Source organism: Moschus berezovskii, chromosome 4 (genome assembly GCF_049115385.1).
Source record: "Moschus berezovskii isolate FMDL1 chromosome 4, NW_MosBer_1.0, whole genome shotgun sequence".
Classification (NCBI taxonomy): domain Eukaryota; kingdom Metazoa; phylum Chordata; class Mammalia; order Artiodactyla; family Moschidae; genus Moschus; species Moschus berezovskii.
The window spans coordinates 101805421-101831609 of NC_142463.1; the positions used below are offsets into that span (position 1 = coordinate 101805421).

The 26189-nt window shown below is 41.6% G+C and overlaps 1 protein-coding gene across 2 annotated transcripts in view; it reads right to left on the minus strand.

Moving 5' to 3' along the window:
- Nucleotides 1-2002: 2002 nt before the first annotated feature.
- The window catches only part of CHD1L (chromodomain helicase DNA binding protein 1 like), a 73070-nt gene continuing 48883 nt past the window's right edge, over nucleotides 2003-26189 (minus strand). The window contains exons 15-24 of one of the 2 annotated variants that reach the window (XM_088835671.1): nucleotides 25460-25613; nucleotides 20407-20572; nucleotides 15648-15796; nucleotides 14758-14921; nucleotides 14013-14209; nucleotides 12511-12609; nucleotides 4315-4385; nucleotides 4094-4208; nucleotides 3243-3351; nucleotides 2003-2367 (exon numbers count right to left, since the gene is read on the minus strand). In XM_088835671.1, the coding sequence (XP_088691797.1) occupies nucleotides 2289-2367; nucleotides 3243-3351; nucleotides 4094-4208; nucleotides 4315-4385; nucleotides 12511-12609; nucleotides 14013-14209; nucleotides 14758-14921; nucleotides 15648-15796; nucleotides 20407-20572; nucleotides 25460-25613 (1303 nt within the window). In that variant the 3' untranslated portion in view covers nucleotides 2003-2288. The remainder of the gene's footprint in view (nucleotides 2368-3242; nucleotides 3352-4093; nucleotides 4209-4314; nucleotides 4386-12510; nucleotides 12610-14012; nucleotides 14210-14757; nucleotides 14922-15647; nucleotides 15797-20406; nucleotides 20573-25459; nucleotides 25614-26189) is intronic. The other variant, XM_055401810.2, reaches the window with a different exon arrangement.

Here is a 26189-nt window from a genome sequence, read left to right on the forward strand (position 1 = left end):
AATAGCAAATGAAGAAAGTGACAAAGAGTTAATCTGAAAAATATACAAGGAATCCATGCAGCTTAATTCCAGAAAAATAAGCAACCCAATCAAAAAATGGGCCAAAGAACTAAACAGACATTTCTCCAAAGAAGACATACAGATGGCTAGCAAACACATGAAAAGATGCTCAACATCACTCATCAGAGAAATGCAAATCAAAACCACAATGAGGTACCATCTCACACAGGTTAGAATGGCTGCTATCAAAAAGTCTACAAACAACGATGGAGAGGGTGTGGAGAAAAATGAATCCTCTTACAGTGTTGGTGGGAATGTAAACTAGTACAACCACTATGGAGAACAGTGTGGAGATTCCTTAAAAAACTGCAAATAGAACTGCCATACGACCCACCAATCCCATTGCTGAGTATACACATCAAGGAAACCAGAATTGAAAGAGACATGTGTACCCCAATGTTCATCGCAGCACTGTTTACAATAGCCAGGACATGGAAGCAACCTAGATGTCCACTGGCAGACAAATGGATAAGAAAGCTGTGGTATACATACATAATGGAATATTACTCAGCTATTAAAAAGAATGCATTTGAATCAGTTCTAATGAGGTGGATGAAACTGGAGCCCATAGCAAAGTAAGTCAGAAAGAAAAACACCAATACAGTATATTAACGTATATATACAGAATTTAGAAAGATGGTAACGATGACAATATATGCGAGACAGCAAGAGACACAGATGTAAAGAGCAGACTTTTGAACTCTGTGGGAGAAGGTGAGGGTGGGATGATTTGAGAGAATAGCATTGAAACATGTATATTATCATATGTGAAATAGATCGCCAGTCCAGGTTCCATGCATGACACAGAGTGCTCACTGCTGGTGCACTGGGATAACCCTGAGGGATGGGATGGGGAGGGGGTGAGAGGAGGTTTCAGGATGGGGAACACATGTACATCCAATACTGATTCATGTGAATGTATGGCAAAAACCACCACAACACTGTAAAGTAATTAGCCTCCAATTAAAATAAAAAAGAAAAAGTTGAGGAATCATGAAGTTAGTGTTCAACTAAATTGGTCTTCAACACAGATTCTAAATTGTTGATGGGTGAAGAAGCCACTGAGGAAGTCAAATAGAACAGTACAACCCAGATGCTAACAGCACTGCTTTCCTTAGAAGGTCATAGCCCCAGCTCTGAGACCCCCAAGTAGCCAAGGTTCCCTGAATCACGGACCCAGGCCTGAGGCTTCTCTAGGTATTAAGGGCCTCAAAGCAGCAGAAACCAGGTTGGTTGAGGATAGCCGGCCAAGATTGAGACTTCACATACAAAAATGTGAAAAGTCATAGCTTCTATGGTATCTCCTCCTACGACTCCTTCTCTGGTGGTTCTCAGCCCTCTGCCCTCCCCAGTCTGACATCTACTGTCAGTTTTGTGCCACTGCCACAATTCCCTTCTTTTTATTTTTTAAAAATTTGTCTGTGCCAAGTCTTAGTTGCGGCACATGGCATCTTCCATCTTCGTTGTGGCATACAAACTCTTAGTTGTAGCACGTGGGACCTAGTTCTCTGACAGGGATTGAACCCCGGCCCTCTGCATTGGGAGCACAGTGTCTTAACCAGTGGACCACTAGTGAAGTCCCCACAATCCCCTTATTTCTTGAAGCTGAACTGAATTTAATGGGAGGGGGAAAGGTGATCCTTGGTTTCTCTGAAGCCACATGTGTTCCTCTGGATCTGAATGCTGAACTGTATGAACAGAAAGCAGGAGGGACTCTGGTTGTCTGGATCAGCAATCTCTCTTCTCAGTCTTTCCCCTAGAGACCTGTCTTTCCAAGGCAAGAACTGACTGAAGGCATTTCCTTCCCCCAGAACCAACCTGTTCTATTTCCCTTCCTTTCTCCTTAATGCACTTACCTTTCCCACCATAAAGAAAATCAGTCTGAGAGGCAGAAAACTAGATTGAGGGGAAAGCAAGCAAAGAAACCTGTAGTGAGAGAAAAGGTATTTATTATTATTATACAAATAGCTATGCATACTGGGGCACTGGCAAACTGCCAAAGGATTTTCCCAAATAACTTTCATATAACTGTATTACAGGTATTACACATCAGCAACACATTCAGGAGAACAAAATTAGAATTCAGAAAACAGAGTCTCTCAGAGGCCCATCAGATCCTGATTCCTTGTTGAAATACTCTATTACAGTGGCTTTGAGCAACTAGCTTTTTTTTGTTTCCAGCTTTTTCAATTGGTTTCTGAAGGCTGGATCTGATGCTGAGCTGATTGTTAAGATACTAGCTGTCCTGAGGATGAAGATGAGGCCTGTAGATGAAGGATGGCAGCCTTGCTTCTAGGAAAATAGTAGCTGAATAGGGCAGTCAAGGAATATTTTTCATCACTTTAAAATCAACTCTACTATTAGTTCTTTAGTAATTACTGAAATAATCACTGTACAGACATATGCCTTAATTTCCTTTTACCATATAATAAAGCTTTTCAATATTGTTATTTGTACTTATTACTGTAGAATTATGATGATATACTAAAACTCTTCTGATACTGTCTGAATTGTGCAAATGTATAAAACCTAACTTCTCTGCTAAGTTTTTATAGTGATTTAAATAAACCCCCACCAAGTGAATTAATTTCAGTAATTATCTAAGTAAAAAGAGGAAGTTTCTGTATAATTATAGCACTTGGTAAATTCAGCTTCTTCTAATAATTCTGGACTCAGTATTGTGGTTCAAACAATGCTAACTTACAGCAAGCAGATCACTGGAAGAAAATACTAGTCTAGCAAAACTAGATTATACCCTCATGGTCAAAATGAATTTCACACTGCTTAAGAATACACTGAATTTGTTCAGAAATAAAACAGATCACTTGTTGCTTGCTTATTTTAGTGAACATAGTGAAGTTCTTAAAACTAGGCCTTGGTCTGTGGGCCTGAAGGATCTCCAGAGAAGTGATGTGAAATAGATTCAACATGAGAGCAAATGGCAATTGTTCAATTAATTCCCCTCTTCATGTATCTTTTAGCTGTTGGCATGCAGAAATGCTGGGGTGTGTTTACTTCCTTGGATATAAACATGGTAGAAAATGCTTCTTAGTTTTTTCTCATTAAGTGGGGGTAGAGTGAAAAACATGGCAGAAGAGGACTTGGCCTTGGATTAAAAAATGATACCAGAAAAATGAAAGACATTGTCGAAAGTGCACACCATTAGGATAATAAAAGGATACATGTAAGTTGGGATGCCTCTTGAGGCCAAGTGTTTCCGAATAAGTCGCTCAGTACCATACCAGTTAAAACCTTTCGTGGCGTGTCCAATGCGTGGAAGATGGACACTTGCTGTTTAAAAAAAAAAGGTTCATGATGTCTTCATTCATCAAATTGAGTAATGTGTATAAGATATACATAGGAGATGATAATGTATTCTGAGTCACTTTGTTGTTTCTGATGAACAAAACGTATATAATTTTGGTTAGTGCCATTCAAAGCATATGATTATTATATGAGGAGTGACTGTAACATGGGAAAACTAATTCTATAGAACACGAGGACCTACATACAGGCTCTGGTAATAAGTAGGTACAATGGGAACAGAATATGATTGATGATTGAGATGTAATTTAAAAAGCAAAGATTCTTTAACAACTCCATCAGTTTGACAAACTCTGAGACATGCTGGGTTTAGAAATAAAATTAAACTCAGGTCTTTTGGCAGAGAACTGTCTGCTAATGCAGACTGTGACTCTCCGAGAGGGGACAGGATAAAAAGCGTTTCCCAACAGTGTGTGACCAGTTTACCTCATCTCTGGTCCTCTGCTTCCTTGTCTGTAAAATCATGATACAAATACCCAGAGGATGCAGGTGGTCCAGAGACAAAGGATACAGAAGTGATCAAGAAAGGAAAAGGGCTTTGAGAATACAAGATGAGGAGAGTGTTACTTGTATGGCCTCTCATACTGGGGCTTCCCTTCACCACACATCTTGAGTGGGATCTTAGCATTTCTCTTCTCCCTTTAAAAATCACATCCTACACTTGGAAACAGAAATTCATCTATTCCTGAGCACAAGTGGAAGGACTTACCTTTCCTTTTCTTTGCTGCTAAAAATATCTTCTTCAGGGCCTCTTCTAGGGCTGGCATCTTAATGCCAGACAGGACATTGGCGCGATCTCGGTGCTGGGCCACAATCAAGGCCAACTAGGAGGAACAATCATTTACTGAGTGGCAGCAGGGGCAGTTTCCGGAGGAGGTGATGGGAGTCAAAGTTTAGCTCCAATAAATTGATGTGGTTTTTTTCACTTACCAAATCTTGCCCTTCATTTCTTGACTCTTTATCATCAATAGGAAATAAAAGGACACCTCCCAAACTCAGATCTGAGGTAAAACAAGAAGAAGCAACAGAAAGAACATAAAGTTCACTACAGAATGAGACCCCTGAAGAAGGGCTACTCTGAATCGTCCCTATGCTGTGCCTTTTCCAAAGCTACTCAGGTAAAGGAAACAGTGGTGCCCTGTCTTGTTCCTGATATTAGAGGAAACGTTCTCAGTTATGTGGAATATAATGCATGCTGTGGGCTTGCTGTATATAGCTTTTGGCTCAGTGGTAAAAGAATCTGCTTGCAATGCAGCAGATGCACAGGAGACTGGGGTTTGATCCCTGGGTTAGGAAGACGCCCTAGGGAAGGAAATGGTAACCCACTCCAGTATTCTTGCCTGGAGAATCTCATGGAAGAGGAGCCTGGTAGGCCCCAGGACATGACTTAGCAACTAAACAACGAAACAAAAAACATACTGAGGTATGTTCCTTCCATAACCAATCTGAAGAGGGTATGTCATCACGAATTTGTACTCTGTCAGATACTGTCTCTACATTTATTGAGAGGATTATTTTTATCTTTCATTCTATTAAAGTGATATATAACATTTAGTGATTTGTGTATGTTGAACCATCCCTACATCCCAGGGATAATTCCTACTTGGTCATGTGTGTAATCCTTTTAATAAGTTCCTGAATTAGGCCTGCTAATATTTTGTTGAGAATTTTTGCATTGAAGTTATCAAAGATATTGGTCTATAGTTTTGTTTTCTTGTAGTGTCATCTGGCTTTGATACCAGGGTTAAACTGGCCTCAGAGAATGAGTTTGGAAAGGTTCCCTCCTCTTCAATTTTTTGGAAGAGTTTGAGAAGGACTGGTGTTAATTCTTCTTGAAATGTTTGTCAGAATCTGCCAGTGAAGCCATCTGGTCCTGAAGTTTCCTGTGTTGGGAAGTTTTTACTTACTGAGTCAATCTCTTTGCTCATCACTGGTCTGTTCAGATTCTCTAGTTCTTACTGGCTCAGTCTTGATAGTTTGCAGATTCTATAAACTTATCCACTTCTTCCACATTATCTAGTTTGTTGGTGTACAATTATCCATAGTAGTCTCTTATGATTCTATGTATTTCTGTAGGGTCAGTTATAATTTCTTTTCTGGTTTTATTTGGTTCTTCTCTTTTTTATTCTCACTACAGATTTATCTATTTTGTTTATCTTTTTGAAAACCTCTCAGTTCCATTAATCTTTTCTATTGTTTTTTCTGTCTGTTTCATTTATTTCTCCTCTGAACTTGATTCCCTTCCTTCTGCTAGCTTTGGGCTTAGTTTGTTCCTCTTTTCTATTTCCTTGAGGGCTAAAGTTAGGTTGATTATTTGTGATCTTTCTAATTTCTTAATATTTGCATTTATTGCTGTAAGCCTCCCTCTTAGAACTGTTTTTGCAGGGCCCCATTGGTTTTGGGATGTTGTGTTTCCATTTTTTTTTTTTTTGAGATATTCTTTGCTTTCCCTTTCAGTGTATTCTTTGACCCATTGTTCAGGAGTATACTGTTTAGTTTCCACATCTTACAGATTTTCCAGTTCTCCTCATTTTATTTCTAGTTTCATACCATTGTGAGCAGAAAAGATTACTTGGTATGATTTCAATTATCTTGTTTTGCTAAGACCTGTTTTTTGTCCTATCATATGATCTACTCTTGAAAATGTTCCATGTGTATTTAGAAGAATTTAAATTCTGCTGTTGTTGGACAGAATGTTCTATAGATACTTGTTAAGTCCATCTGGTCTACTGTTTGGTTCAAGCCATCATTTCCTTGTTCATTTTCTGTCTGGATGATTTATGTATTGCTGAGAGTGGGGTACTGAAGTCCCCTATTATTATTGTATTGTCTACTTCTTCCCTCATATGTATTAATATTTGCTTAATATATTTAGGTGCACCAATGTTGGGTGCACGTATATTTACACTTGTAACAGCTTCTTGATGAGTTGATCCCTTTATCATTATATAGTGACCGTCTTTGTCTCATTACCATTTTTGGCTTCGTGCAATACAAATATAACTACTTCTGCTTTCTTTTAGTTTCTACATGCATGGAAAATGTTTTTCCATCCCTTCACTTTGAGATATATAATTGGGTCTTGTTTTTTATCCATCTAGACACTCTTTGCCTTTTGACTGATGAATTCAATCAATTTAAAGTAATTATATATAAGGACTTACTGGTTCCGAATAGGAAAAGGAGTATGTCAGGGTTGTATATTGTCACCCTGCTTATTTAACTTATATGCAGAGTACATCATGAGGAACGCTGGGCTGGAAGAAGCACAAGCTGGAATCAAGACTGCTGGGAGAGATATCAATAACCTCAGATATGCAGATGACACTACCCTTATGGCAGAAAGTGAAGAGGAACTAAAAAGCCTCTTGATGAAAGTGAAAGAGGAGAGTGAAAATGTTGGCTTGAAGCTCAACATTCAGAAAACAAAGATCATGGCATCTGGTCCCATCACTTCATGGGAAATAGATGGGGAAACAGTGGAAACTGTGTCAGACTTTATTTTTTTGGGCTCCAAAATCACTGTGGATGCTGACTGCAGCCATGAAATTAAAAGATGCTTACTCCTTGGAAGGAAAGTTATGAGCAACCTAGATAGCATATTAAAAAGCAGAGACACTACTTTGCCAACCAAGGTCCGTCTAGTCAAGGCTATGGTTTTTCCAGTGGTCATGTATGGATGTGAGAGTTGGACTGTGAAGAAAGCTGATCATCGAAGAATTGATGCTTTGAACTGTGGTGCTGGAGAAGACTCTTGAGAGTCCCTTGGACTGCAAGGAGATCCAATCAGTCCATTCTAAAGGAGATCAATCCTGGGTGTTCATTGGAAGGACTGATGCTAAAGCTGAAACTCCAATACTTTGGCCACCTCATGCGACGAGCTGACTCATTGGAAAAGACTCTGATGCTGGGAAGAACTGGGGGCGGGAGGAGAAGGGGATGACAGAGAATGAGATGGCTGGATGGCATCACTGACTCGATGGACTTGAGTTTGAGTGAACTCCGGGAGTTGGTGATGGACAGGGAGGCCTGGCGTGCTGTGATTCAAGGGGTCGCAAAGAGTCGGACACGACTGAGCGACTGAACTGAGCTGAATGCCACTGTGTGCATTCCAGTTGTTTTGTAATTCCACTGTTTCTTTTCCCCTCTGTTTCTGCCTACCTTTGTAAACTGATTATTTTCTATGGTGGTATGCTCTGGTTCCCTTTTGTCTTTTGTGGATCTGATCTGGGTTTTTACTTTGTGGTTCCTATGGGGCTTTACATGAAACATTTTATAGACAGAATAGTGTATTTTAGGAGGACAGCAACTTACATCCAATTGCTTATAAAAGCTCCACCCTTTTACTCCTTCTTTTTATATTATGCATGTCACAATTTACCTCTTTGTATGTTGTGTACTCATTAGCAATTTATAGTAGCTGTAGTTACTTTTACTATTTTCCTTTAAGCTTTATATTATAGTTGAGTGGCTCACACACCATCTTAACACCAAGTTGGTTTTCTAAACCTAACTGTACATATTTTACCTTTACTAGTGTGTTTTATACTTTGACATGTGCTCATATCACTGATTAGTGCCTTTTCATTTTGACTTGAAGAACTCCTTACAGCATTTCTTGCAAGGCAAGTCCAGTGGTGGTGAATTCCCTCAGCTTTTGTTTGCTGGGAAAGCCTTTCAAGATAACTTTGCTGTATAAAGTATTCTTGGTTGGCAATTTTGATCTTTCAACACTTCAAATATGTTATTCTACTCTCAGGACCTGTTTCTGCTAAGAAATCTGCTGATAATCAAATAGGGGTTCCTTTGTACATTACATTCTTTTTTCCCCTAGCTTCCTTTAAGATTTTTTATCACTGAAAGTCTTGGAGAAGGTCTTTTAGCATTGCAATAACAGGGTGACCTATGAGCTTCATGGACATGTATGTCTTGTCTTTCCCCAGGTTGGGAAAGTTCTCAGCTACTATTTCTTAAAGTCTTTTTCCCCTTCTCTTTCTAGAAGCCTAATTATTCTGAGTTGTGTTTTCTTGATTCAGTCTCATAGCTTACACAGGCTTACTTCACTCTTTTTAAATTTGTTATTTCAAAATTCCTATCTCCCATAAGTCACTTATTCTTTCTTCCATATTGTCTCCCCTGCTATGCATGCATGCTCAGTCATGTCCAACTCTTTGTGACCCCATGGACTTTAGCCCACCAGGCTTCTCTGTCCATGGGATTTTCCAGGCAAGAATACTCGAATGCATTGCTGTTTCCTACTCCAGAGAATCTTCCCAACCCAGGGACTGAACCCAGGTCTCTTGCGTCTTCTGCACTAGCAGGTGGATTCTTTACCACTGTACTACCTGGGAAGCCCACTTTGTTCTCTACTGCATTTTTCATCTCATCCACTGACTTCTTCAGCTCAACAATTTGTTTGGGTTTTTAAAATTTCAGTCTCTTTGAAAAGAAGTCACTATGTTAACATATTTTATTCCTGATTTTATTGAGTTGCCTTTCTGAGTCTTTTTGTAATTCACTGAGTTTCTTCATAACTGCTATTCTGAATTCTTTGTCAGTTAGATCACAATATTCTGTGCCTTTGAGCATGGCTGCTGGAGAACTGTCATTTTCTTTCTGTGATGCCATATTTCCTGATTTCATATTCCTGGTACTTATGCACTGGTGTTTTTGCATTTGAAGTAGCAGATATCTCCTTAACTCAGTGCTCATTACCTTCAGCAGCAGACAGGGTATTATGCTATATAGTATTGGTATTATCTCAGTTTTTCCTGTATGTTTGTGCTCCACTCTTCTTGCTCTGTCTTGTGGCCAAATTTTTAAGCTTTTGTGTATTCTCTGATTTTTACAATTCACCAGGCTGGCTGGATACCTTTTTTCCCAGAAGGTGGAGCTATAGTTCAAGTCTGTGGTTTCTTCCTTGACTGCCAACATGACCTGTTTTGAGTAGGATCCTGGTCTATCAGAGTTCACTTTCATGGATACACCAGGGAGCCTGCACAGGGAGCTGGCAGCAGAGCTGAGGGAAGGTGTGGGTTTAACACTTAGTGTGTTGGGATTGACACACACCTGTGGGGAAATTTTCAGGTACTCGTGCATAAACTTTCTACTGAGCACGTGCCTTTGACACCATTTCAAGTTCTTATCTGCCTCTTTCCCAATATCCTTCCTCTGCCCAGGTGGGGAGCTACCACCTTTGTACTCCAGATGCTGGCAGAGAGAAACAGGTTTTTCCAGCTGCATTCCACCTGGTGACTGTAGCTGCCAGAAAAACCAGCCCCTCTCTGTGTTTTCCTTGGCGGGCTAGGGTTGGGGCTGGGAAAGTTTCCCTTACCACCTATGCTGCAAACAAACTCATATTTTTCTCTTTTCTCCAACGATGTGCCAGATCTCCCTTCAGGAAGGATGAACTTCGGCAAGTTCCATGTGTGAGTAACTGCAAGGGCAACACTCACCTGTTTTTTGCCCTACTGCAGTGAGAGGGGTCTAGGCAGTTTCACACTCTGCTGGTTCTTGCCTGTATGGAGATTTATCTGTGTCTTACCAGTTACAGTGGTGGGTGAGACTCCTCTTGGGTCTTTTCAAAGACCCAACAAGGCACTTTTGTTCAGGTGGGGATGTCTAATCCGTGGGGTAAAAAAGAGGGTTTAAAAGGAGGAATGTCTTTCGCTACCATGTCACCCCCTTCACTGCTGAATTTTTATGCTCTTCTACTTCAATGCTCCTCAAACATTGCCTACGAAGTATTCCTATAGGCACTGGAGAGTGAATGCAAGTATCTGGGCTGGGAGGGGGTGGGTCACTATGAACTTAAAATTCCTTTAGAAGAGTCTGATGTTTGTTTTAAATTATTCAAATACTGTATTCTACTATACATATCTGTATTTGTATGTTTTCCTGTCTCATCCAAATCAAATTCTCTAGTTTAATTCTGGGCCTCGCATATTTCAGTTTGAACCTTTTGTCGTCTCAATCCATCTTGCATACCCCAGTCTTTTTAAGTCATTCTAAAATACTGGGCTGGCCAAAAAGTTTGTTCAGGTTTTTCCATATGATGGTATAGAAAAGCCTGAAGAAACTTTGGCCAACCCAATATTTGCTCTGCTAAGACTCTTGAGAGTCCCTTGTGCTGCAAGGAGATCAACCAGTCCATCCTAAAGGAGATCAATCCTGGGTGTTTATTGGAAAGACTGATGCTAAAGATGAAACTGCAATACTTTTTTGGCCACCTCATGCGATGAGTTGACTCACTGGAAAAGACTGATGCTGGGAAAGATTGGGGGCGGGAGGAGAAGGGGACGACAGAGAATGAGATGGCTGGATGGCATCACCGACTCTGTGGACATGAGTTTGAGTGAACTCCAGGAGTTGGTGATGGACAGGGAGGCCTGGCGTGCTGTGATTCATGGGGTCGCGGAGAGTCGGACACAACTGAGCGACTGAACTGAACTGAACTGATGTCACTCTTCTAACCAAATCTCCCATGTCTAGACATTGGATAAGGTCCTGCCTTAGAATGCCATCTCCCTGGACAAGTCATAAGTCGTGTGCAGTCTTCTATAATGTGGCCCAAACCTCTCTTCTTTAAAATCTAACTTTATTCCTCAGCCTAAACTTTCTACTCCAGTCTGTCTGGCCTACACACCATTCCCCTAAAACATTCACTGTGTAACTACCTGGGTCATTCAATACCCCATACTGGGAATGGTGGGGTTACAGGAGATATCAAGAAGAATGAGATACAGTTATGGACTCTCCTACCCTTTCTCTCCACCTATTTAATCTCAACCCATCCTTCCAGGCCCAAGATAACTTTCACAACTTCCATCAAGCCCTTCTTCGTAATTCAAGCCCACATTTCATCTACCCTGCTCTACCCTATTCCAGTTCTCCTTCAGAAAAGAGTGCACATTCCCATCTCTGTTTCCTTACTGACCATTTACACCTTAATTCTGTGCAACCAGGTTTTACATTTCACACTTCCTTCAAAATGCTCCAGGGTGATGTGACTGCCCTTGGGGGGAAAATCCAGTGGCCTTTTCCCAGTGCTCATCCTCACTTCAGTGTCTTGACACTACAGACCACTTCTTGACACCTCTCCTCCCTTGTACCCCAAAACACTACATTGTCAAGGTTCTCTTATTTTCCTGACAATTCTTTCTTTCCTCTTCTCCTAATGGAGGTGTGTTCTTTGCCCTCCCATTTCTCCATCCTCTCTCCTTCAGGGTTTTAAACAAGGATCCAGATGGAGACTCTTCAGTCTGTATCTCTAGCTCCAGCCTCCCCTAAATTCTCTCCTTTTCAAACTGCCCAGTCAGTATCTAGATTGTGTTAATCATGGCAACACGTATTAAACCCTTTAATGTGTTTTAGTAGAAAGAGTATTCACTCTTAAGTCCTTACATCCTTTTCTATGTTAGAGAGGTGAGCAGAAAAACCAATCTCTAAGAAATCTGAAGAGCTCTTCTCTATTGGACAAGATCCTTTAACCTCTCAAGTTCCACAGGAAATAATCACAATAATCATTTTACTCCTCTTGCCACTTTGTGATTTCCACACATAAAAGGAGGTGCCCGGCCCCTTCTCTCTGCTGAGAGAACACCATTCAGCCTTCAAGTTTCCCCTGACAGCTCTGCTTCCGTCTCCCAGGAGTGTTACACCCCAGTATGTGCTGACTTCATAATACAATCTCCTTCCTCTCAGCACCCAGCTCCTGTAGGCCCTTCAATGGTATGTCTGATTTCTCTCCCACAGGTGTCTGACATTTCCAGGAGATAGTCCCTCAAGAAGACAGGGTGAACTGGGTAAACAATGAAATGAACTTCAAGCCAATACTTCAACATGCATGCAGAGATTGACATTTATCAAAATACTTACACATTCATTATCCTCATTATAGTCCCATGAGGTGGATGGGAAAAGTATTATTTTCAAATTACAAATGAGAAGACAGGTACAGGGAGGGGGAAGGGATTGCCTCAAAGTCACGTATCAACTAGCTTTAACTAATGACAGAATTCAGACTCCGACTAGCTTTTCTGACTCCTCATCTAGTGCTTTTTAACGCACCTAATGTCTTCTCCCTTTTATTCTATGCTTAACCCTTCTCTCTGCTTTGCTCCTTACCTTTCATTTTCCCAGCCAACTCATATCTTTTTCTTGGCTCAGCAGATCTTGTTTCCAGAGCTGTGAATAAACCACCTCTGCCCCACCGGCCAGAGTCATCTGATAGGAGAAAGAGAAGATTTTCTTCTATAGGAGGCAAAATCCAGTCCACAATTAAAAAAAAAAAAAAGGTATGCCAAGTATACTTGATTTTTCAAAGAGCAGAAACAACTATCTAACCTCCAAGCATATTACACACTGGACTTGTCATGTATGTTTAGGTTTTCTGGAATATACCTGGCCATCATAACACAAAAGCATCAAAAGAATCAGTGTTCTGAAAGAGCAGAAGCTCTGTAGTCCTTCTGTAATTCCTGGAAGATGGCTAAGGAAGGATGTAGAGTAGATATAAAACCAGAAAGAGTTGATGCATTGATAATACAACAGCTTACAACTCCCATTTCATAGGTAAGAAAGTGGAAAGGTTAAATGACTTATTCCAAGCTGGTACTAACACAGCTGGTTAATACTCTGTATTCAGTCATTCATTCGATCATACTATACATATTTGTCAGTATTACATGTTAAGAACTCTTTTATGCTCTAGGGTTACACCAGTGGGGGGAGGAGGGAAGTCTCTGCTCCCATGAAGTTTATTTTCTAGTTCAGTGAAAGTGTGAAAATGGAGGTGTTAGTCACTTAGTCGTGTCCAACTCTTTGCAGTTTCTTGGACTGTAGCCCATCAGAATCCTCTGTCCATGGATTCTTCAGGCAAGAATACTAGAATGGGTTGCCATTTCCTATTCCAGGGCATCTTCCTGACCCAGGGATTGAACACAAGTCTCCTGCATTCCAGGTAGATTCTTTACAGTCTGGGCCAGCAGGGAAGCCCAGTTCAATGAAACACCACCTGATATGTATATATTTGCTTGTTTCATTGTTTGTCAGTTCAATGAAACAAACAAGCAAATACATACATAATATGTCACGTGGTGATGTGTCGTCAAGTAAAATAAGGTAAGAAAGTAAATAGAGAAAAACAGGGGTGAGTATGGGGTGTGGGAAGTCAGGGGAGACCTCTCTCTGAGATGTAGAAATCTGAACAATGCTTGATGTGGCTAGGTGGGGAAAGAGCATTCCAGGAAGAGGAACTTGCCTAGGGAAAAAAAAAGTGCAAAGGTCATGAGGGAAGAACATGTTTGGAGTTTCGTTTTTTCTCAAAGGATTCATTTGGCTTATAGATGTAGCCTCTGTGTACTCTCTTAAAAAGTTTGTGCAGGGAACAAGGCAGATATTATCGCATTACACAGATAAGGGAATTGAGGCCTGGAGAAGTTGGATTTGACTCTTACCTTTCTTCTTTACCTGGTTGAGCAACCCTAGTCTCTTGGTTCTAAAGTTCACACTCTTTTTGACCACACAAGGCTGCCCTAAACCCATTAATCACCCCTAAGACAGGGTTCTGCCTTGTCTTCACCAGTTCTTGGCACCTTAAGGATTGAGGCCCCACCACTTCTACCTACCTACGCAGTGCACAATGACAGCATCCTCCGCCCCGGCCTGGGGGTGGGTGACGTCACCGCTTACATATTTGATGGAGGTTGAGTCTGGGTCCTCACACTCCAGCTGGGCAGAGCTCTCATCTTCCCTGTCCTCTGGTTCACTCTCCTCGGAAGGCAGGCAGAAGGACTGGTAATTGTTGGACTCCCACCAGGCCATCCTTTGAGAAACCAGAGGGGGAGAGGAATTAACTGGGCTATCACCATTTCTCTTGAAGCACATCCTGGGTTGCGATTCACAAACAGTGAGTGCCAGGTGGAGATGCAATTAGCAACTGACCCTGTCCTTCTGCCTGTTTGTAAATAAACAAGAAGCCTTACTGATTAGCCTAACTACCTCCTGACTACACTTCAAAAATGAGCAGCCACTGGATGTCACTGTTTTAAGAACATGTGACTAAAAGGGACTGTTAAAGTAAACTACTCTTGTCAGACAGCTGCAATCAAGTCCTAAAATGTTTTCGCTTCAGTTGAATGCATCTTCTCTGCCTGAGGCACTCGGGACTGTTCTCTTAAGTAGATGGACTGCTAAGGTGAAAGTTTAATCTTTATAAAAGTATTCTATTACCAGTGGGAACTACCAGCATTTCAGACACTTTCTGCAGTTTTAAAGTGATGTTTGACTGTGGGCTCACTATGCAGTAGTGATCCCTTCACCAACTGTGAGCCTCAGCTTTATTAACAATACCATCAAATAACACACACGCACTTTTTCTTATGTTCTGCTTCTTCCTTCTTCTTCCTCTTCTCCTCTAACAGTCTCTTTCTCTTGGCTGCAGCTTCTTGTCTTTTCTTCCTTCTGTCCTCCAGTTCTTCTGGGCCCAGAATCCGCTTCCTTTTGGTGGACCCCTCCACAAGGCCTGGGATGGGAACCTGTAGGAAGAACAAGCTCCATAACCAGGGGAACTGGGGTCTACCTGTTCATTCATGAGTCTCACTCATCACATTGAGCAATGTGCTCAATATTTCACAATATTTCACCACGCGTGGTGGGAAGTGCTGGCAAGATACTTCAGTTTACACATCTGGGAGGCATGGTAACCAAGATACTATGCTCTAAACTCAACCAAAGCACTGGCATGTCAGTATAGCAATATGTCATTTTGATTAATTTCATTAGGAATAAGGTACTTCAGAAAATAACTTGTTTTTTAATTGAAAGGATTTCATTTTAGGTTTAACTAATTTTAATGGAAATATTCCTTAATGTATTTTATCATTCAGTCTTAAACACAATATTCCAACATCATGATCACCTTAATAATAACTAGCATTTAATGTATACAGACTAACTGCCAAATGCTATGGACATTACAGACATCGTTTATGATTGCCATCCATCCTTAATGACATCCTGTCAGCAGCAGGGTATGGTATTTTGATGTAAGACAGTGATCCCTTCAAGGGTGGCTTACTATCACCTGCATTAAATGGTAAAATATAACCTCCTTGTTATTATTTTTATGCCATCTTCTTATACTTTTTTTCAACAAATAGTTACTTTCTTATTTCTTAAGAAATCATTCTCAGCATCACTTTCTGTTCATTTTTATTGATACTTTGGAAGAATTTATCCTCACATAAATTAACAGTTCTTACACTGCCTTTATTTCGGAGTAACCGGCCCTCTTGAGTAGTCTTCTCCAAAAGGGTTTTCTGAAGATTCACCAGTTGCTCAAATGATTCTCTGTCTTCTTTACTAGGCTCCTTAGAATAATCTTTACCTTCAAATAAGTACATGTGGTTTTCTAAAAACATAAAACACAGAGAAAAATGGTAGATACTAGAGAAAACTAGATTGATTCTAGTCAAAGCAATAAGGAGGGTAAACAAGAGAATGGCCTGTATTCTAAATGAGCCAAGAATAGCTTGTGATGAAGGTACTGGAATTCCCATCCCACTAATGCTGATGGGTTTGGGATCCACCTGGGGATTTCATATATTTACTTTTAAAGGAGCAAGCATGGCTAAAGCCCTTTTGGTCTATCTTCAGGTGGTCTGTAAGTCTCAGTTTGATGCCTGCCAAGTCCTGGATCACTCATCACTCATTCATTCCACACTATTCCCCAGCACAAATCTCACTGACATTCAGTTCAGTTCAGTTCAGTTCAGTCGCTCAGTCGTGTCCTACTCTCCGCGACCCCATGAATCACAGCACGCCAGGCCTCCCTGTCCATCACCAACTCCCAGAGTTCACTCAGACTCACCTCCATGGAGTCGGTGATGCCATCCAGCCATCTCATTCTCCGTCGTCCCCTTCTCCTCCCGCCCCCAACCTTTCCCAGCATCACAGTCTTTTCCAGTGAGTCAACTCGTCGCATGAGGTGGCCAAAGTATTGGAGTTTCAGCTTTAGCATCAGTCCTTCCAATGAACACCCAGGATTGATCTCCTTTAGAATGGACTGGTTGGATCTCCTTGCAGTCCAAGGGACTCTCAAGAGTCTTCTCCAGCACCACAGTTCAAAAGCATCAATTCTTCGGTGATCAGCTTTCTTCACAGTCCAACTCTCCCATCCATACATGACCACGGGAAAAACCACAGCCTTGACTAGACGGACCTTTGTTGGCAAAGTAATGTCTCTGCTTTTTAATATACTATCATTGACATTAAGATCTCCTAAATAAAGGTAACCAAAAGCATGTTTTTTTTTTTAATTACAAACAGACTTTTAACACTTAGCTCTTCCCCCTTTTCTGTAACATTACAAAGATCAAGTGGAAAATCTATGAGGAAATAATCACAAAAATAATCCCTTAGATTGACAACTTTCTTTGAAAAGCTCATGAAGCATTTTCATGAGCCTCACCACAGTCTTGGTATAATTAACCCCACTTAAGAAAAAGAGAAAATTGAAGGCTTCCCTGGGGGCTCCATGGTAAAGAAGCCACCTGCCAAAGCAGGAAACACAGCTTTGATCCTTAGTCCAGAATTAGAGAGTAGGCCTCGCTTGCCACAACTGGAGAAAAGCCTGTTCAGCAATGAAGACACAGCACAACCAAAAATAAATAAAACTATAAAACTCCTGAGTTATTAAGTGCCTCCCCAGTTCAAATTGCTAATAAGTGAAGAAGGCAGGATTGTCTGAGTCTGCTGTCAATGTGCTCTTTTCAGTATACAACTGTGTCTATAGAAGGATGGAAAGGTAACAGGCCAGCAAATAATCACTATAGTAACGACAGGAATGGTGATCATGTGAACTTGAACAGCAGTTCATGCTGCCAGAGCACCTTCACATTTATGATCACACCTGATTTCTGCAGCTGTGTAAGGGGTAAAGTATACACCACTAGCACCACTGTGCAGATGAGGACACAAAGGCTCAAAGAGGTCGGGTAATTTGCCAAGACCGTGAATCACATGATAGAAAGAAGTCATAACAAGCCAAGCCTAGTGACCAGAGAGGGGTAAGACAACGATTCTAAATTGAAGCATATTTAATAGCACACGTTACCAAAGAATATATTTTCACAGCACTATAAAATCAGCTGTGAATATAAGTATGTTTTTCCCTAGAGAGTATGAAAGCAAAACATTTTCATTCTCAAGAGATCAACTGCTTCACACTTGTACCCAAATCCAACCAGCTGTAATTCTAATTGGCATTTGCTAATTAAATCAGCAGGGGGCTTTCAGTGAGGTGCTCTAGCAACAAGTGGGGAAAAAAGAGCCAATAAGAGGCAAATATGATCACATATGTAGCTGCATGCGATTCTCAACTTACAAACGTGCTTTATAAAAAAGACCCTGGTATTCAAGATAAAAGCCATCCTGATTTTTAACTTTCATAGGGGATGCTGTAGTTACGAGTCTTTAATATTCATTTCTATTAACCATGCTGTCTTCACGCTCCAACCAAGAGAAGGTTGGAGACCTCAGGCATGGACACTCATCTATATCCTGCCAGCGGAACCACCTACCACAGACTGGACCTGTACTCACTGATCAAAGACAAAACTCCAAAATTTAATACAACTGGGAAATCTTTCCTGGCAGCTGGACTGCCTGAAAAAATATATATAATTTTTTTTTGGCAACTGGACTGACCGAAAATATAATTATCTTTCTGGAAAACAATGACATTTTACTTTGTTCTACTAAACATTAGAAAAATAAGCTGAAATTAATCTAGATGAGTGCAGAAATGAGTGCAGGCTTCAGTACTTAATGAAATCAAAATGCAAGTTAAAAATAGGACCATATACATCTATTTCTCCTCCCACCTAAAACCTACATGGCAGTAAAGGGATAGATATATGAGATGACAGCGGACAAAAAGTTCAACAACTTTTTAGAAAATTGTAAGGGGCTCAAGGGATAACAGAGCTAAAAGAACAGTGGAAGCAAAACACAGGTGCCTGGTCAAGGGATGATTGTGAGAACAGAGACCCTTTCAATCCTCCGAAAGCTCAGAACTTCCATGGACAAGGAATCGCGGGGAGGGATAACTGAGAAAAAGTCTGCACACCAAGTAACAGGAGCTAAGAAAAAATATCGTACATTAATGCATGTATGCTTCTGGGAAGCACAGTGGTCAAGAATCTGCCTCCCAATGCAGGAGACGCAAAAGGCGCAGGTTCGATCCCTGGGTCAGGAAGATCCCCTGGGGAAGGAAACAACAATCCACTCCAGTATTCTTGCCTGGAAAATGCCATGGAAAGAGGAGCCTGGCGGTAAAGGCATAGATAATCTTTATTTGCAAAGCAGAAACAGACAGAGGAAAAACATATGGATACCAAGGGGTAAGGGGGGGTGGTGGTGGAATGGATTGGGATTGACATATATACACCATTGCATATAAAATATTTAGATAACTAATGAAAACTGACTGTATAATACAGGGAACTCCGTGCTCTGTGATGACCTAAATGGGAAGGAAATCTAAAAAAGAAGGGATATATGTATACATGTGGCTGATTCACTTCACCCTACAGCAGAAACTGACACAACATTGTAAAACAACTATACTCCAATTTGAAAAAAAAAAAAAAAAAGAAGTAACAGGAGCACCCTCGACCCCTTCATTCATGTTGTCTCCTCAATCTGAGAAAACAGGTTACTCCAGACCCTATTCACCTCTTCCAGAAATATGTTAAAGGATTTGTCTTTGGAGAAATGGAGTTGCCCTGAGAAAAGACTCCAAATACAGATATCTGGGAGGGCCCCTTCAGTGAGAAGGTCAGCTCACCAACCTGTGTGCTGGAATAAGCCCCAGGAATCCCCATACCTGCTGAGACCAGACCTTCCCATCAGCTCTGTATTTCAGCTGCATACATGAACAGCCAGGGCACACCAGATATTTCAGAGAAACTACCAACAAGGACAAGACAAATACACAACACAGGCATAGAGGAATACTTTTTAAAAAGGCTCTAATGAAAGTCCTCAGGATATTCTATCCCTGCAAACAGAACAAGAAACAATTAAAACAATAAGCAGAGAATCAGAAAGCGTTCTTGAAGAGTAAAAACGGGGTGCTAATATTCAAAAATGTAAAAGCTAAACAATGAGGAAAGTTAAAGAGCAGTGTCTTAGAGAATAATGCCAGCTATCTACATTTTGATCTTCCCAAACATCCTATAAAAACCATAGGAAATAACAAGGACAAAAAAGCCACCCTGAACCCACACCTTCTAAAAAGCTAGGAGTCGGAGAGTATTACCAACTTCAATTTGCAGGGAGGTAGAGAAATGAACATCAGCAGAATTAGCTCCCAAGCCCAGAGTGGAGTCAGGCAGAGACTGCATGGAAAGAGGCGGCAGGGCTCTAACAACATCAGACACAGATCAAATTTGTCCCCCACGAGAAGGACACATTCCAAGTGGGAAAATAATGAGGAAATGTCTGCCATCGGGAAGATCAGAGAAGCAACTGCTAAGGAACTGACAGGAAGAGACTAGAAAGTACCTGAAGCTAGTAATTTGGGAAGGCATTGCTTCTGGGGGTCATGCCTTGACAGTTTGGTGGCAAAGGGAAAGAATGAAGCAGGTGATGGAAATTCAGGGTCCTATGGAAACAAAAAAGAATCACAAAACGAGAAGTCATGCCAGCCTACTCTCCACTCAAAAAAAGGCAGCAATATCGGGTAAAGAAACTGCCCTTCTCAGATGAATGGAATAAAGTACTCTCGAATCAAGAAGCCGAGTGAAACTAGCAGACCTCTCACCGCATTCCACACTGAATTTGTGTTGCCACTGGTACAGACAAATAAATTCATTATAAAATAACCCTAAGACATTAAGGAACATCCTTACAAAGCTACCATGTGGAAAAAAAAAACATTTCAAATCAGAAATCCAGAAATAGAAATGGGGACCCATCTCCTGCTTTAGCTTGGGGTGGCCATACCACCCCACTTACTTCCTTCCTCTGGCTCTCTGCTTCCTTCTTCTGCTGTAGGCAGGGCATCAGAGACCCAATGGCCATCTTCTGTTTCTCCCAGGATAGACTCCAGATCTATTTCATCCATGGTGCTCCCCTCTGAGGACAGCAGTTTATCCAAACCAAATTTGAGTATTTCGCTCAACTTGAATGAAGAAAACAAAAAAGTCCAGTTGGCCCTCATGAAAACAACATTGGGCACCAGTGATTTGCGAAGTAGCTCAGACACCAGGCACATCCCTGTCCTGATGCTCAGCCTTTCTTCCCTCCCTGTGACAGATGACACCAATAGGGCTGGTCTGTAGTTGGCTGATGGATGAGCCGAGAGGTGATAAATGACAGTCAGAGCCTAACTTTGACAATTCTTAATAAACAGAAAATATGACCCTCCAATCTTTGTTCTAAAGAATAACAGTCACTTCTAGCATTATCTTAGCACTTCTCACAGAGTTTTTCACAGGCATCCCCAGCAGTCACGTGAGACGTCACAGACCCTGTTAGCTACTCTCCTGCCCCTCCTGCTGCCAAACTTCTTGGAATGAGAAGGCTACACAGCGTATTTCTTAAGTGACTTTCCTTTGGCAGTTTTGTTCCTACCACAGTGCTCAGTGGGAACCATCTTCACTAAAGACCAGTGACAACTGACCACTAGATGGGAGAGTCATTTCTCAATTCTAATGTTGCTTGCTGGACATGCCTCTGGCATTGCACTACCCAACTTCTCTTACCTGCTCTCTAACAAACCCTCAGCCTCTCCCTAGGCTTATAGGAACCACCTAAAAAAGTTCAGATCATCTTTCCTAGCTGTAGTTTCCTCCTTTCAATTGTGTACTTCCCTAAGTGCTAACTCTGAGGCTCTGAACCAAGCTGCATTCACACTTTGGCTCATTTGCATATTGTCTTTTTGGGTTAGCTATCTCTAGCTGGTTTATTTTGTGAATAACTTGGAAATCTTATGATACTCTATAACAATTGGGAAAAAATTTACATAGCTCACTGGAAGAATTGAACAAACCTAGATATACTTATCTTTAACCCTGATATATATACAAAAAAGCAACTGACTTTGGCAACTGGCTTCCCCAATAGCACAGTTGGTAAAGAAAAAATAGCGCTAAGTTTTAGCCAACTCTTGCCATCCCATGAACTGTAGCCTGCCAGCCTCCTCTGTCCATGGGATTTTCCAGGCAAGAATACTGGAGTGGGTTGCCATTTCCTTCTCCAGGGGGTCTTTCCGACCCAGGAATTGAACCCAGGTCTCCCGCATTGCTGGCAGATGCTTTACCGACTGAGCTATGCAGGAAGTTGGTAAAAAATCAGCCAGCAATGCAGGAGACCCTGGTTCGATTCCTGGGTCAGGAAGATTCCCCTGGAGAAGGGATAGGCTACCCACTCCAGTATTCATGGGCTTCCCTGGTGGCTCAGCTGGTAAAGAATCCTCCTGAAACTTGGGAGACTCTGGTTTAATCCCTGGGTTGGGAAGATCCCCTGGAGAAGGGAAAGGCTATCCACTCCAGTATTCTGGCCTGGAGAATTCCACGGATATAGTCCATGGGGTCGCAAAGAGCTGGACATGACTGAGCAACTTTCACTTCAGTAACTGGCACCAAAAATAGAAGCCACTATTTATGAAAAAGACTGGTCCATACTGGGATACTCCCTTTAGTCTACCTTTCACTTGTGATGTGTCTCAGTTATCAAGGGACCACATGTATTTTTAGAGAAGAAATGTGCGTGCACGCTAAGTCACTTCAGTCGTGTCTGACCCTTTCATGATGATACTATGGACTACAGCCTGCCAGGCTCCCCTGTCCATGGGATTCTCCAGGCAAGAATACTGGAGTGGGTTGCCATGCCCTTCTCCAGGGGATCTTCCCGACTGGGATTGAACCCACATCTCTTATGTCTCTTGCATTGGCAGGCAGGTTCTTTATCACTAGTACCACCTGGGAAGCCCATGAGAAGAAATTTATTACAGTAATTAAAGGCAAGGGCATGTGCTTGGAGGTTAGAGAGTCCTTGGATTGGAGTCTTAATGAATGAACATTCTTGGGCAATTATTTGAAATGGGAATAAGGAGAGTGCCTACCTCATTCTTCTGTTATTCATATCACAGAAACAATTGGAAAGAAGCACTTCATATGATACTTAGCACACAGTGAGCATTCAATAAATGTTCACTCCATCTGCCTCTGCCTCTCTTTGTTTCTATTATGTTCTTCCTCCAGGATAATGAATCTGCTTCCTTCTTTGAGGATTTCATGATTCAGTACTTCTTAGATTTACTGAACCACAGTCACATCTTTGACTATCGGATTCTTTTTATTACGCAAACCCTGCTTTCTCTGGAGATAAGGGCATTGGGGTGTTAGCTTTGCTTCTGGCAACCAGAGATAACTTGCAGAGGCTTGGTAGGTAAGAGAAAAATCAGAAGTAACCTTCTATTAACCATGAGCTGGGCGAGATTCTGACAGCCCCTCTCAAACAGCTGGGGGGGTCTATGTTCCTATTAGGATCTGGCCCATGGCACAGAGACATGTTTACACAATCACATGGACATGTCCAGCAGCCTATGTCACAGGTACACCATCACTGAATCCCCTGAGCCCCTCCCCAGTTGGGAGAGAGTTCAAGCTTCTTAGTGACAACTCCTCCTCCCACACCCAGAACGTGGGCACGCCAAGGCTCAGCCATTCATTCCCCTCACCAGACCCACTACTGAACTTGTCACTCATGAGGTTCTACAGAGAACTAGTGCTTGGAGAACGGTAAGAGTCTCTGCAGTCTGCCCACACCTTTCTCTCAAGCTGCCATCTCACATTTGTAACTGCCTCTTGGATAATGTGAACACAGGTACAATCTGCTTTGCCACCAGCATGGACAAGCATGCACACATCAATTGGAAACGAAAGAAAAAAAAAAAAAAGAGAAAAAAACCACACTTTGCCCCTTAAGAGAAACAAGAACCAAACAAGTAAACATACAAAACCCAGGGTTACTTTCTAGTTCAAGTTCCAAAATAAATGAAACCTTGAGCCTTTCCCGTAAGTTACTGACTTCCTAACAAAACCAACGTGAGCCCTGTCTTCTGCAAAGCAGACGTGTAAAGATATGCACTGGTCTTTGTGGATATGATAACCATGTGAGAAAAACCAGACTAACCAAACACTTGGCAAGTCCGCTTTTAATAGTAATTTTTCCTTTTAAATACTTGTCGTATTTTTTGTTTGATAAACTAGTCCCTTTAAAGTCTATTCTCGTACAAACTTCTGCAAATGAAATTTTTATCTCTGAGCTTTTCCTCTAACAGTTTTTTTTTTTTTAGTTTTTAATTTGTATTTAATTTCAATTTATTTTTATTTAATATAACTATGTTTTTTTTTTTAAATTTATTTTATTGGAGGCAAATTACCTTACATTAATATATTGGTTGGTTTTGCCATACATTGACATGAATCTGCCCCGGGTGTACATGTGCTCTCCCTCCCGAACCCCCCTCCCACCTCCCTCCTCCCCATATCCTCCCTCCATGTCATTCCCGTGCACCAGCCCCAGGCATCCTGCATCATGCGTTGAACCTGGACTGGTCACATATGATAATATACATGCTACAATGCCATTCTCCCCAATCATCCCACCTTCACCCTCTCCCACAGAGTCCCAAAGACTGTTCTATATGTCTATGTCTCTTTTGCAGTCTCGTACACAGGTTTCAGGTTTCCATCTTTCTAAATTCCATATATATGCGTCAGTATACTGTATTGATGTTTTTCTTTCTGGCTTACTTCACTCTGTATAATTGGCTCCAATTTCATCCACCTCACTAAAACTGATTCAAATGCAGTATTTTTTTTATACGTTTTTACTGCAAACTCTGTTGACTAAAGCCTAAATTATCTTCCTCTTCCTAAATCTCTACCTAACCTTCTTGCTTCCTAATTTCTATCCTCCTCATTATCCAGGCTAAAAACCTTATAGACATCTTTAAATTTTCCATTCTCCCTAGCTTCCCACCTTTAAGCAGCAGCTCCTGTCATTTCTTCTTCTGTAACGTTGCTCACACCAGACCCTCCCATTGCTATTGCCTATGTCAAAGGTTTATAACTCACTTCATGCCTGGATCTTTCCAGTATCCTAGAAGTCAGTCTCTCTGCTTCCAGCCCCTGATCCCTGGGTGAAAATGGGGGGAACTGGGCTATATCATAATATGGGTTCTGATTTAAACCCAAGGGCTGGTACAGAATATCTTCAAGTCCTCTTCCAGAAGAGTTTTCTCTAACATCTTCCAAGCCTGCATCTGCTTCCTAGTTGGTGTCTCCTCCTTTGAGCAATTAACTTTAGTTCTTTCATCGGTTTTCCTACGGCATAGTTCTGAATCCCCGATCTTGTCTACTGTCCTCTGAGTGTGAAGAAGGTGAGGTAAAGCACCGACCAAAGGGTCTGGGGTTAAGGTGGAGGTACAAGGCAAATCATCATTTATTATGCTGAGTTGTTTATTTTACCTTATTCTCTTAAGGCCCCCTGATGGTACCTGTGGGATCCTCATTTTCAGAAAGTAAAGGTTAAGCTATTTATCATATCCATTTTCACTCCCACAGCAGCCTGCATGTAGTACAGATATATACATGCATGCCCAGTTGTGTCCGACTCTGTGACCCCATCCACTACAGCCTGCCAGGCTCCTCTGTCCATGGAATTTCCTAAGCAAGAATACTGGAGAGGGTTGTCATTTCCTCCTCCAGGGGATCTTCCTATGGCAGGAAGGAATCTGGCTAGGGAACAAATGTGTAGCAGGAGAGAGTGGGTGGCTAATTCATCTACTTTCTCATCCATGGAAGCACTGACTAAATCCACGACATCTTCTAATATGAAGAACAGGGACTTCCCTGGCTAAGACTCCATGTTACCAATGCAGGGGCCCCAGGTTTGATCCCTGGTCAGGGAACTAGATCCCACACGCTGCAAACAAGACCCAGCAAGACCAAATAAATAAGTTTAAAACAAAAACAAAGTGAAGGACAGTGTAATTTACCTGGAGGTCAGCATCCGCAGCAGGTTTCTGGGCTCCCAGAGTGAAATGGCCCCCTTCTATGATCATGTTGGTGAGCTGCAGCTTGGAGGCCGCTTTCCTATAGACAGTCTCTTCCACAGTGTCTCGGCCAATCAGCCGAATAACTTTAACAGACCTGTAGAGAAATCACAGAAAACTAATGTGCTAACATAGAAGGGTCTGCTAAGAAGCACACAAGCATGCCAGGCCAAGACACAAAAAAGGAAACAAACCTAAAGTGCCATGTTCAGGGTACAGCTAACGGGGGATTGTTGTACGTGAACCTGAGTTATTTGTTAGAGAGAATCTGGCCTCTAATTCTCTGAACCATTCCAAAAGAGTCAAGGGAGGGATGACAAGGTGGTCATGACTGGGGTTCCTTATCTATGGTAGAGGAAAACCTCTGTTAGGTCTAAATCATCACCAGGTCAGAGAGTAAGATTTATCTTTTTATCTTAGGTCCATAAACCCATAGCTTCATTTTTAAACTGAATCACACCTTAACTCAGGAAGGATGTTAAAAAAACTTCTCAAAGTTCCTCCTAGTCCTTTCATAATCTGACTTTGCTCTTTTTACCAAAGCAAGTCCCAGCCCAGTACTACTCTGGAGTCAGCAACAGAGATGGGCTAACACCTACTGGTCTCTCACCGTCCAGTCTCGAACTGTCACCAGCCCACATGCTTCACCTACCCCCAAACCCAGAACTACTGA